General features: G+C 49.7%; 5 protein-coding genes across 5 annotated transcripts; 2 read left to right on the forward strand and 3 right to left on the reverse strand.

The window, feature by feature from the left end:
- Positions 1–1,592: 1,592 nt before the first annotated feature.
- PFICI_00095 (uncharacterized protein) lies at positions 1,593–3,878 on the reverse strand (the record flags this gene model as incomplete). Its single annotated transcript, XM_007828676.1, has 6 exons — positions 1,593–2,432; positions 2,502–2,836; positions 2,915–3,063; positions 3,127–3,371; positions 3,431–3,813; positions 3,869–3,878. 6 exons carry the CDS (start codon positions 3,876–3,878, stop codon positions 1,593–1,595), a joined length of 1,962 nt encoding a protein of 653 aa, XP_007826867.1.
- A 978-nt stretch (positions 3,879–4,856) lies between these two features.
- Positions 4,857–6,217, forward strand: PFICI_00096 (uncharacterized protein; the record flags this gene model as incomplete). The annotated part of the gene is made up of 5 exons (XM_007828677.1): positions 4,857–5,067; positions 5,126–5,145; positions 5,219–5,326; positions 5,375–5,760; positions 5,827–6,217. The coding sequence occupies 5 exons, from the start codon at positions 4,857–4,859 to the stop codon at positions 6,215–6,217; spliced, it is 1,116 nt and encodes a 371-aa protein (XP_007826868.1).
- A 335-nt stretch (positions 6,218–6,552) lies between these two features.
- Positions 6,553–7,088, reverse strand: PFICI_00097 (uncharacterized protein; the record flags this gene model as incomplete). Its single annotated transcript, XM_007828678.1, has 2 exons — positions 6,553–7,007; positions 7,064–7,088. The coding sequence occupies 2 exons, from the start codon at positions 7,086–7,088 to the stop codon at positions 6,553–6,555; spliced, it is 480 nt and encodes a 159-aa protein (XP_007826869.1).
- Positions 7,089–7,617: 529 nt separating this feature from the next.
- Positions 7,618–9,245, reverse strand: PFICI_00098 (uncharacterized protein; the record flags this gene model as incomplete). Its single annotated transcript, XM_007828679.1, has 5 exons — positions 7,618–7,757; positions 7,804–7,978; positions 8,036–8,558; positions 8,615–9,030; positions 9,078–9,245. 5 exons carry the CDS (start codon positions 9,243–9,245, stop codon positions 7,618–7,620), a joined length of 1,422 nt encoding a protein of 473 aa, XP_007826870.1.
- A 1,527-nt stretch (positions 9,246–10,772) lies between these two features.
- PFICI_00099 (uncharacterized protein) lies at positions 10,773–12,230 on the forward strand (the record flags this gene model as incomplete). Its single annotated transcript, XM_007828680.1, has 1 exon — positions 10,773–12,230. The coding sequence occupies one exon, from the start codon at positions 10,773–10,775 to the stop codon at positions 12,228–12,230; it is 1,458 nt and encodes a 485-aa protein (XP_007826871.1).
- Positions 12,231–12,256: the final 26 nt, after the last annotated feature.

The following is a 12,256-nucleotide window of genomic DNA, read 5'->3' on the forward strand; positions in this document are numbered from 1 at the left end:
GCACGTTCCGGCACTAGGGTTAGTGAAGTAAGGTCCTCTGCATGTGCTGTTGAAATGTGTGTGTACAGTGACTTAGGTATTAAAGCTACCTTACGTACTATACTGGGCATAAGGGTTACTTATACCCATGGCCGAGTAATCCTTGTACTAGGTACATTGCTTGCATACAAACAACCAACATGTGCCGTCTCAGTCCATCCATCCGCTTGCTGCGGGTCAAAAATGCAGTGAAAGCATGCACATGGGTATCCCATCGTAGATTTCAGTATGCATACCCCGCACTAGTGCTGCATATGGCGTCTTATTATGTAGTACGAGCTATATCCGCTTGCTGTGGGTTAAAAATGCAGTGAAGGCGCTCGTCATTTTTTGCGTTCCCAGCTTGCAGAGGCATTTTCAAACAGCTGGAAAAAATCTTTGTATATAACGTAATGCGCAAAAGTTCCGTTTGGTAACAACAAGTACGTACACCATGACAAGTTACATCGATATACATGCATCTATCCCCCCTCTGCTCGCAGCGACCTGACTGGTCGATAAAAAATATCTGGGGAGTGATACCTGGCGGCACAATTCAAGCATCCCCGTTGATACTATAGTTTTCCGGGTGTACGGCCACATTTCTTGGCGTGGCGTAGCTAACCAACCACGGCTATATTCGAGTAAAATTGGACCCGATCGTTTTGCCTTTTTCGACTTTGAACCACTCCTACGCCTTCTAAATGGCTTCAAATATAGATGTATAAGTATAACGATAGAGAATATTGTTAGATATGGATCGGCGTTAAATTTAAGACTTTTGGGGTCGATTTGAGGCCTTCGTAACGTTGCGAAGGTGTGTTTTTCTGACCTGCTTTTACGCCACGTTTAGTCCCAAATCGTATTATCTCTTATCTTTTTTGATCTTGAGGAACTGGCCATGGAACTAGACTGGGAATTGGATTGGGACCTGGCTGTAGAACTGGCTGTAGAACTGGACTTAGAACTGGACTGGGGACTGGACTGGCCCCTGTATTGGCGCCTGTTTTGGTAGCTGGCATACGGTTTTCTTTTCCTTTTCTTTTTTCTTACAATTGACGATTTTGCTGTTCCTCGATCTTGCCGTCTTCCCTTCCTTTTTGCGTAAGCAAAAAGGGAACTAGCTGAGGTGTCAGCTAATGAAGTCATCGTCATGGGACGACAGCGCCAAACGTTGGACTGTCACAGTTGAACGACAGGTTTCCAGCATCCCCGTGGATATGCTTATTATGTGTCCCCCTGTGGGCTAAAATTGCAGTGAAGCAGTACCTACATTAATAATCCCTACCTATACTCCACGTGGCGATGTTCCATTTTCTGATCTGTCCCCTTGCCGTGGGCTAAAATTGCAGTGAAGCAGTACCTACATTAATAATCCCTACCTACACTCCACGTGGCGATGTTCCATTATCCGATCTGTCCCCCTGCCGTAGGCTTAAATTGCAGTGAAAGGTCCCTAAGCGAGAAGGAAAAGGTATACTAGTCCTGCTCCACCCCAACGTCCACGTGGCGATGCGCTCAATTTTGGAGGGAGACTGCTAGCGTAGTGACGAATTAGTCCATATGCACTCGACTCAAAGCGCGGTCTCTGTGATTTTGCCCGCCATCTGACGATATGCGGGAGGGAGAATTCCCTCAACCGCAGCCTTGATTTGCAACGCCAGTGTTCGCGAGTGCCACCGGTGCTGTTGCGTGTAGCCTCCCATGACCCAGTAGTTGTTCATTCGTAGGTGGCGCTTCCACATACCGCGGACCTCGCCTTCAGAGTCGATTCCCCAGGTGGCATCAAGTCGAGCGGCAATGTCTCGGGGCAAGAGTATGTGGTCCCCCTTGAACTTTTCATTAACCGGACTGCGATCCCCGCCGAGTATCTCCGCGGCAGTGTCACGTGCATTGCCATCCTTGAAACCGGTGCACCAAATTATCGCATCGGCATCAATCGAGGTTCCATCGGAGAAGCGGAGACCGCGCTCCGTGTAGGCGACTGGCTCGGCGCCGCCCTTGACGGCAACCTTGCCCTCGGCGATTAGTTTGGAAGCGCCAACATCTACATAATGACCCCCAGCTCGTTCCAGAAGGTTGGACATGAGCACAGCCTTCGGATCTCGGCTATCGATTACTTGAAAACCCGCCTTGGCAAGGGCGGTGTAACGTTCAGGTTCCTCAGCAGCCTGAGATGTAAAGAAGGCGCTGGACAGAATCGCATCCACCGGCGCGGGTCCAGTCATCAGCAGATGGTCCGCTGCTTCGACCCCGAGAGGATCATAGACACCCAAGCTTCGGTGATCGCAGATGTACTCTACTGGACACAAGTAGGTTGGCGACCGGGCAACCATTGTGGTTTGAAGACCAGCATTGTAACAGTCGGTGATAACATCAAAAGCAGTATTTGCCGAGCCAACCACGAGCACAGACTATTGTTTGGTTATGGTTAGGAAATGGTCTATTACCAAAGATGCGATTAGAGTAGTCATCTCGCTTACCTTGCCTTCCTGGTCTTGAAGTTGTTTGGGGTTCTTGTACCTAGCAGAATGTAGTTCTCGCCCTCGGTAGAACTCGCGTCCGGGGATATTTGGTACATAAGGAATTTGGGACGAAAAGCCTGTTGCTTGGACGACGTGTTTGCACTTGACGCGCCGGCGCCCGCTCGGAGTTTCGAATGAGATTGTCCAAACCTCGTCTTTCGAATTGTACGTCGTCGAAAACTGCTTCACAGAAGTCATTGTGTTCAAGTTGAAACTTTCAGCATATTTTCGCAGGTGATTGCCCAAGTCATCCTTGGACAGTTGATGAGGAGTCTGGAGGCTCTCATCGTAATCTGCAAACTTTGATCAGCATACTTTTAACTAGAACCGGGGGAGAAGAAAATAGAAATTCAACTAAATTAAGCACTCACTCATATAAGGCATTTCGCAAAATGATGTCGGGACATGGAAACGTAAAGAGTCGTAACGAAGTAACCAGTTGTCTCCAATCTGAGCATTTTGTTCGGCTATGATGCTCTCAACACCCAGAGTCTTCAGTCGTGCAGCGAGAGCGACGGCGCTATCCAGTGAATATTGAGCATGCCGGCCAGAACGAAAAGAAGAGCCACTGATTCCAACTTACGCGTTTCCACCACCAATGATAAAGACATCAGTCTCAATTTGATCGAGATTGTCCAGGTTCCTTCGTGGTAAATCAAGCAAAGCTGTGTTCTCTGGGTGCACGTGCAAGTCTTCCATCCAAGTGCTTAGAATCCAAATCCTCCATGCAATGCTACCATTGAGTCTCACGGGTAAGAGCTTGATGCTTCCACGACAAGAGGCGGCTGGAGAGGACGTGGTGAATGTGAACTCGCAATTGATGAATTGCTGAACGCACACCATAGCTTAGCGACCCATCCATTCCATTGAAGATCGCTTGTACTCACGAGGGTTGGAGCAGCAGGGATAAATTGCGGTGCCCCTTTGATAGTGAATCCAGCCGGTACACCGCGGAGGGCCGTCGTCTCCGAAATACTTGCCGCACAGTTGCGCGGCGATTCAATTGTCCTCAAGTGCCAAGTAAGGGCAAGCTGGTCGCGCCAGTAGCATTGCTTCTCAAAGAAACAGCTCGCAAGTCTGCCAACGTCATTTGAAGCCAGAGCCCTATTGAACTCATCAAGGACTTGTTTTGCGTGCGCTGGGGCTTGATCGGCATTGATAGTCTCAAGTATTTCTGGTCCAATCAACGGCAGAGGTCTGTCGGCCATCATGGCCAGCAAGTCCGCGGCTCGAGGGTATTCATCTTTGGAAGAGGATATGGCTTGACGACCTATGTGACAAGGTTACCATTGCACTGAGGGACTTTGGATACATCTCGTGCTCACTTGCAGCCATTTTATACGGAACGTGGTTGTGACTCTGGTCGAGTTAATTCTGTATTTCAAGTTGGTCAATCCAACAAAAAATGATTTTGGCTTGCATTTGTGTCGGCTCTGAACTCAAATGCACAAGAGTTCCATCATAACTCAAGATATTGTGAAAAAGACGGACCCCCTACCGACCATCGGTTCGTGGATAGTGGAGCAAATTCCCTATCATGGAGATTTGCATCTTTTCACATTCCATAGCCCATGCCGCGCTTGCGATAATCTGAACCATTGGCTGCTTGCGTGGCCAATCCCCTCTTTGCGACCAATGGGAGCTGTTCATATGCTCCCTCCTGATGCAGCACCCATCTGAATGCTTAAACCCACAATGATCGCGTGCTCAGGTGATCTCCTTGGGGATGTAATTTCCTGGGTGTTGGCTCTCGCCATCGACATCCAAGCCATGTGCTGTGGCGGCCGGCAGTCGGAGTGGAAAGATTGGCGCCCAAGCGCCCCGGGCCGCAAGCCTTTACTGACGGCAGTTTAGCGCAACGGTTTGCAGTGGAGCGTCGCAACGTCCCGCGGATGGGCGCCTGGTGGCACTAGATACCCTGTAGTACTGTTCTATACAGGGGCCCCGAAGATCAATCGTACCAGTATTGAAACCCCTGTGCTGATTTTGGATAACCTTTGGTCCTGGCAGCAAACACAACTTGTGGATAATTCAGGGTTCGTGACTCGCCCAACAGCGTGACCGATTTCTCCGATCTCAAATCCAATGGCTAAAGTACACAGTAATCTCGTTCTTTTTCCTGTAATAATGGGAACAATCACGTACTAAACACCTCAATGGCCAAACTCTGTCTTCAAAAGTTTTTAAATGATGTACACCTGGCAAGGAGTCGACATGTTATATAAGGATATGGGGCCTGCTGGGTCCGACCTGTCAAAAATGCTGTGAAGTTGAATTTCAGTGATCTCGACATCTCTCCCATGGATCTCTAGCATGGCCACTTCGGCGGATGCCCTACAGGATCTTATGGCGCAACCAGCACTCAGCCCTCCCGATGGAATCACGCCCGACTTTGAGAATCCCTCAAACGAAAACGGGTTGGCTTGGTTTGTAACGACTGTCTGCATGGTCGTTGCGACTCTGTGCCTTGCAGTACGCGCATATGATCGCGTTGTTCTTTCCAGGTTGCCGGCTGTAGAAGAAGGTAATTGTCCCTGCCTGACCAATTCCGAGAGCCAAGCTAATCCAACTACTCCCTACAGTCTTAATGTTTTGTGCATACGTGAGTACTGATACTTTGCCTGGGACTGGTTCAATCCTTGACTCTGATCTTCGATATTCTGACCCCGATTCAGGCAGCGTATTGGGGTACAGCGTACGCCGGATATAGCATGATATTCACCCCCGGCTATTACGTTCACACGTGGAACTTGACCAATGCAGATCTGGTTCGTCCGCTCTATGTATGAATTCTCTACCGCGACGGCGATTGGACCGACTAATGTTGTCAGCTCATCCTGGTCTACGGTTGCAGTTATTCTGCCACTATGCCTTTGGTCAAAGTCGCCATCTTGCTTGACTGGTGCAGAATCTTTGTTCCCGACAGGACTAGAAGTGTTTTCTGGTGGACATGTATGATGCTCATTGTACTCCAAGCCGGCTGGGGAATTGCTTGCATTATTCTTTTGAATGTGCAATGCGTACCACATCAAGCAATTTGGGAGTTCTACTTGCCCTCCAAATGCTTCAAACTTCCCAACGTCATGCTTGCTTCTGCCAGCGTTCAGGTTTTCACAGACTTTGTCATGGTCATGCTACCACAACGAGTTATCTGGAGTCTACACATGAACTGGAGGAGGAAAGTGGGCATGTCTCTCGTGTTTAGTATGGGAATTTTGTAAGTGCCCCTGCCGTCGTTTCTACATACATTCATGTAGCCCGCGACACTAATCCGTTCCACTAGAGCTTGTGTCGGAGCTACCGTACGCCTTTCCACGACCATCACATTTTCAAAAGAGAGCGATACCATGTACTACATCGGCCCCCTCCTGTTCTGGGCCTGTGCAGAGATGACAATTGGGTTCTTCATTCTTTGTGTTCCTTGCCTACCAAAGGTTTTACACGAATCCGGTTTCTCGTATGCGATTCGAAATGCGCTTACCCGGAGCAAGAAATCTTCAGCCCATGTTTCCCACGACCCCCCAAATCATGATCACGAGCTGCCTATATTTCCTCGGAAACGGAAGGACTCGATCACGATATCGGAAACATACCTAAGGATGGAAGATGACGAGATTGGCCTCAAGGAAACAGGTGCTCGGCCGTGGACTTTATTTCATAGCAATGCCAAATGAATAGATTGTCCTTGCCAAGCTTGCTTTTCCTCAGGGAAGCGTACACCTATAACAGCAATATGTGGCGATTAAGGGTCATAGAATCCCAGGACCCCAATGGTCGTCCGACCTCACTTACACTATGCAGTGCATCGCATTCCCGAAAATAAGTCTCTTTGCCATATCTACTGAGCACGAGCAACGCCAAATCCCTTGCATTGCACCAGATGCAACGCCAAAATCGTGCATGTGAAATTCTGAGAGTCTTCTGATGAAATCCGTCACTCTGGTGTCGATAGTGCCACGAACCATCACAACAATTCTTTATTATGAATACCTCGCATATTTCCATCATCCTAGTCCTCCAGCGCGAGCGTCCCGAAAAGATCATCTTCGCTCCAGTAAAGATTCGACAATGCTCCCGTAATTTTCCAGTACTCGCCAAATCGTTTGTACCAATGTGTTGTGACTCCATGCCCATGGCCCTTGTTGCTTACCGGCGAAGCGGCGTCTTCGCTTTCATGGCGTTGATGCGCAACGCGGATTTGATGCTCCACCTTGACCGATCCGTCATCCAGACATTCCACCTTTGTCGCGCCAATGAAGTGCTGCGTCTTCAATCTCTTATCCCCAATCATTTTGGCTATAATGCCAGCAAAATCGTCTGGCGATAGGTTCTCGTAAAGGTTTCCTTGGAGAAGGCGAAAATCGAGACTTGTCGAGGGTGCCAAACATTGCTTCAACAGCTCCCAGTTCTTGGTGTCGTAGCTTTCCGCCCAATCAAAGGCGAGGTTGCGCAGAGCGATATAGTCTGTGTCAATGGTAAGCGACTGGACATGGAGGACACGTGCAACCGGAAATGGATACCTGCGAATTCCAGATTATTGTTCATTTTCACTTTATCTTTTCAATGCATGTCGATAAGAGAATCAGAGTGCAAAACATCTGAAAGAGGTCGAATTACTGAAAGGGCGAAACTCAACAATGGCGCGCGCGCCCGCCTCGCCTCAGGGCATTTAGGGCCCATAGACTAGCGTAAAGAGCTGACACGGGCGCTACGGAGCGCCACTACTCATACGTGCTTACTGGCGTCACTACTAAACTCTATTACAAGTCAGCGCAATCAATCCTCCGTTCGAGAATCGGGCGTGCTATTACGCAACCTGTATCTTGGTTTTTGGTAGAGCCGCACTGCAAGCTGTCGCTACGACAAGTAGCAAACGGTGGATTGACCATATTATAAATGTACACGATTTTCTTGCCATTATGCTGCCTCGAATCCACGAAGAGTGCCCGAGTCAAACGCCTGCCTTCGTTTGGTTTTATCTCCACCTCATGTGAAAGAGAACCTCCCGGTCAGGAATACACTGGAGTTCGACCGTCCATCATATTGTCCTTCAAGTGGAATGTTGACCACATGTTCACTTCTTCCGCAAAGCTCGACCCTTCCAGTGGATGAACATGATTGGTAAGATTGCACACATTGCGATGATTCCTGCCATCAAACCACCGCTTCCACTAAGCCCAATACTGGAGAACATATATGGGAACCAGAAGGGACCTGTAGAGATTAGCATGGGCCTCTAACCATCAATAGTGTGACATACCGATGAAACCCCATGTGCTGCGCACGAAATTGATGAACACTCCAATACTAGCCGCAAGTTCGTCGTGACAATCTACCGCATATGTCACGAGCACCGTAGAAATGACCTGATTCCCAAATGCTGCTATGCCAAGACCAACAACTGGCGTTACGTTGTACGACTGCAGTCTGTCCACCTGTACGGTGAATACAACGAGGCCACAGATCACCGCTGCAAACCCTATGTAACTCACCCACAGGCGATCCTCGGGCGTGACTTTGCGTGATCTAGTATTGCGTTTATGCTGATAACGCATCCATTGATCACTTCCAAGTCCACCAAGGACTTCTCCAACCAGCGATCCAACAATAATGCCGATGAACTGCAAGCCAATTTGCTGGACGTTAAACTCGAACTTTGGTGTGAATATCTGGGGTATCTCAACAGTAGCAAGGATGCTAGCAAAGTTGAAAACGATGGCATATGCAACCGCGGGAATAACAATATGTGGGTAGGATGCCAGCTTGAGCGGAGAGACAAAATCTGAAGCAACAATGTGTGGTTGCCCTCCGAGCCGAAAATTTAAACGATCATGCCAGAAAGTGCGCTTCTTGTTGAGCTTGACTCCTCCCTCCCTGGCAAACAGCGTCTCCGGGGAGAAGATGAAGTAGGCAATACATTGCACGCCGTTCGTGATGGCAAAGATCCAGTAGATCCACTTCCAGCTGTCCGTCGCATAAGCCACAAAGCCTAAAAGGAAGGGCCCGGTCGGTGCACTAGAAGTCCAGCTTAAGTACCTAGTTGTGGCAATAGTATTTGATTGGCCACTCACCCTAGTGTTACCATGAGCGTCCATATGCCCATCTTTTGCCCTCTGTTCTCGGCAAAAAATGTCTCGGCAACCACAACGCTGCTGATTGCAATCGCCGGGGAGATGAAGAAGGCCACCAGGATCCGGGTCACGACCTGGGCGGCATAGGTGCGACTCTCGGCGCAGCCAATGTTGCATATCATGGAGCAAGACGTCGAGATCAGCCAAATCGGTCTCCGGCCCCAGCGATCAGAAACGGGCTTCCAGAAAAGGGGCGACAGTCCCAAAATCAGAACCTGCGCGCTGGTCAAGTAGGACGCCTGGGAGATTGTGATCCCAAAGTCCCTGACAAACAGCTCGTAGGCAGGGATAATTCCAGCCGCTATAAACGTCGTCATCATGGCATGGAAGGCGATTAAGAAGAGGTTCAGGTTTTTCTGTCGCCATCAGCCCGGATTCTGCCTCGCTATGCGTGGGGATATACCTTCCAATCGGGCCAGTTGAGAGGATCCGCCGGATCTCTGCTTGGAAATGGGTGAAGCTCCAATGTCTTGTGTCGGGACAGCAGATAATCCCTGTGCTCTGGATCCAGAACTCCTGTCTTGTTCTCAACCTCAGGGCCTGCCTCAGTTATCACGTCTACGTTCGCCATCTCTTGTTATGACTGCAAAATATGCCTATAATGCAATATGGACAGCACTTGTGGCAGTGGAAAACAGTCGGAAGTTTATTCAAATAGAGAAGATATAATAGATCATCGTCTCATGCAATATAGAGCGTTTGAAAACCGTTTTCCGGAGAGCGTCTTGAGCCACATGTTTTGAAATATAAGTTCTCTGTTGAACTATTCTTTTGTATACGTTGACAAAGAGGCAGGCATTCGCGAGCATCGGAAGAAAGAGGCCCCTACGCGGGATTAAGTATGCCCCATCCCACGGCTTCGGTAGTTTGGAGGTATGAAACATGTAGGGTAGCCCTCGGCTGTATATATCATTTGTGAATGAAAACGGGGTCCATAATTCTGCAGACTTGCAGCCGCGGGGGTCTGCCCGCGGCTAGGCAGACATCAAATTGCCGTGCCAGGGACGGACAATCTCCTTGTGCATGATATAGTGATGAAGAAACATTTGAGTAGGACGGATACCGGCACAACTACTTGGCACCCCGGACTTTGTGGATATTTCTTAATCCGGGGCAACACACTAACCATCCCCAGCTCTCGCCGACCGATTGATATCCGGGGTTTTGTGGGTGTTTCTTCATCCGGGGCAGCAACGCTAGCCATCCCGAAACCCGGTCGCAATGCATCATGTTGCGGGGGTATTGTGCCGGGGCGACCTGCAATGACACTCTAACCCCAGTTTGCAAAAGCTTGTGTTGCGATCCCGCAATTTTAGGTCCGCAGTTCTACTTAGCGAGTACGCGTTTGCAATCTCAGATATCCAATAACCTTAATTCACATGTGAGGATACACAAGCGATAGATGGTGGATGATGAATCCCATTCACCGGGGTGGTATATCACACCAATCAACGCCATATGCGATGTATGGGGGCTCTCAGTAAACAGCAGGGGCTACCCAAATACGCCTGCACCTCAATAAAACCGAGAAACGGGTAAGATTGAACAGCACATCACTCAGTTGACACCCAAATCAGACTAGTTCAAGCTCCAATAGGAAGGCAACACCTTTTCTAATAACATTTAATCCGGGCCGTCACCTGTATTTCTCAGCTCAATACCTGACGTTTCAGTGGCTAGATACTTGAACACCTGGCCTTTCGGGGTTGAGGCCGCCCCATGAAAGCTCTCGGGTTAAGCCGAGCGCTGCACCCCGTATATCACTGCATGCAGTGATATACGGGGTGCAAGTCCAGACCACGCTCCAGGCGGTATCGGGTATGACCGTGGAGTGCAGCCACTCCACGTAAAGCAATACCTTGAAGACGCAAGCGATGGATCGGCAAATCCCTTGCAATTGTCCCGCTTAGAAATTAACGATTTTAATACCCTCGGTTTATGCAAACTTTCTCTCGGTAGATGATAATTATACCAAAGAAATATGATTATATAGCGTAACCAGGAACTCGTAGAGGCCTGTCTGAATATACGAGTAACAAATCTCTCCACGACAACAATCACAGTCTGTCGATAATCGTGTCAGTCGAGGAATTTGACCATGAGATACATCAACGCGCTCGTGAGCCTGGCTCTGGCGACTCTCACCCTTGTTCATGGCGAATCCTTTAGCCCGGTCATTAGTTGCGAGGAAATAAGTGCCCCAAAGGTCGATAATGCTACGGTCACTGGTATCTCAACCAACGATACAGCCGATTACTGCGCCGTTACCGTCTATCTCACACATGGAAACTCTTCGGATAATGTCAAGGTACTAACCTGGCTCCCGACGGTATGGAATGGGAGATATCAGGGCACAGGCGGCGGAGGTCTTTCCGCTGGCGGTTCAGACACAAACCTGATACTGCCAGTACAGCAAGGTTACGCTGCCAGTACCACGGATGCGGGCTTGCCAAACTCAATCAACGGCTCAGTGTGGGCCAATAACAGTCAACTAATCGAGAACTTTGCCTATCTGTCCATTCATCAGATGACTCTCACGGGCAAGGCATTGGTTGAGGAGTATTATGGCAAGCAAGCCGAGTACTCGTACTGGAATGGGTGCTCGCAAGGTGGACGCCAAGGATACATGGAGGCCCAACGGTACCCGAGCGATTATGATGGAATCTTTGCGGCATCTCCAGCCATCAACTACGACACATTCCAGGTGGCCGAGGTTTGGCCATATGTCGTACAGAATGTCATAGGCGACTGGGTGCCCACCTGTGCCCTGGATACTCTCACTCAGGCCGCGGTCGACTTTTGCGATGCCGATGACGGAGCACTGGATGGCATCGTTGCTGACCCAAATACCTGCAAATTCGACGCAACGACGTGGATCGGCAAGCAGACAAGCTGTTCAGGCAACGAAACGATTTTGACTGCACAGCATGCGGCCGTCTTCAATAGCACCACTCACGGCCCGGTCGATCTTGACGGCAATAGACTGTTCTCGGGAATCGCACTGGGCACCAACCTGAGCACTTTCACAAGCAATCCCCCATTCACCTTTATGGCGGCGTGGATAGCAGATTTCGTTCTGGAAGATCCATCCTTCGACTTTGCCACGCTAGACTATACAACGTTTCCCGAGGTCTTTAACTTGTCAGTCGCCAAGTACGAGACACTGATCGGCACTAGGAACCCAGACATGTCACCCTTCAAGGAAGCCGGCGGCAAACTGTTGACGTGGCATGGGTACTCGGATGGACTGATTGGCGGGAACGGCACGGTGCAGTACCGCGAGAGCGTACAGCAGGCCATGGGAGGGGTTGATGAAGTAAACGACTTCTATCGCCTCTTCATGGCCCCGGGCGTCGGGCATTGCGGAAGAGGGTACGGCGCCATCCCGGTGGATCCCTTTGACGCCCTTGTTGCGTGGGTTGAGAACGGCACCGTCCCCGAAACGCTGGCTGCGAGTGGAGCCAACTTCACGCGGAACCTGTGCTCCTATCCGCTGTCCTTGACATACACAGGAGACGGGGATATTGACGATGCGGAGAGCTGGACTTGCACGTAGTGAGCGAGCAAGGGGTGGATGACGAG

The sequence above is a fragment of the Pestalotiopsis fici genome (assembly GCF_000516985.1).
Source record: "Pestalotiopsis fici W106-1 unplaced genomic scaffold PFICI_Scf_1, whole genome shotgun sequence".
In the NCBI taxonomy this organism is placed as follows: Eukaryota; Fungi; Ascomycota; class Sordariomycetes; order Amphisphaeriales; family Sporocadaceae; genus Pestalotiopsis; species Pestalotiopsis fici.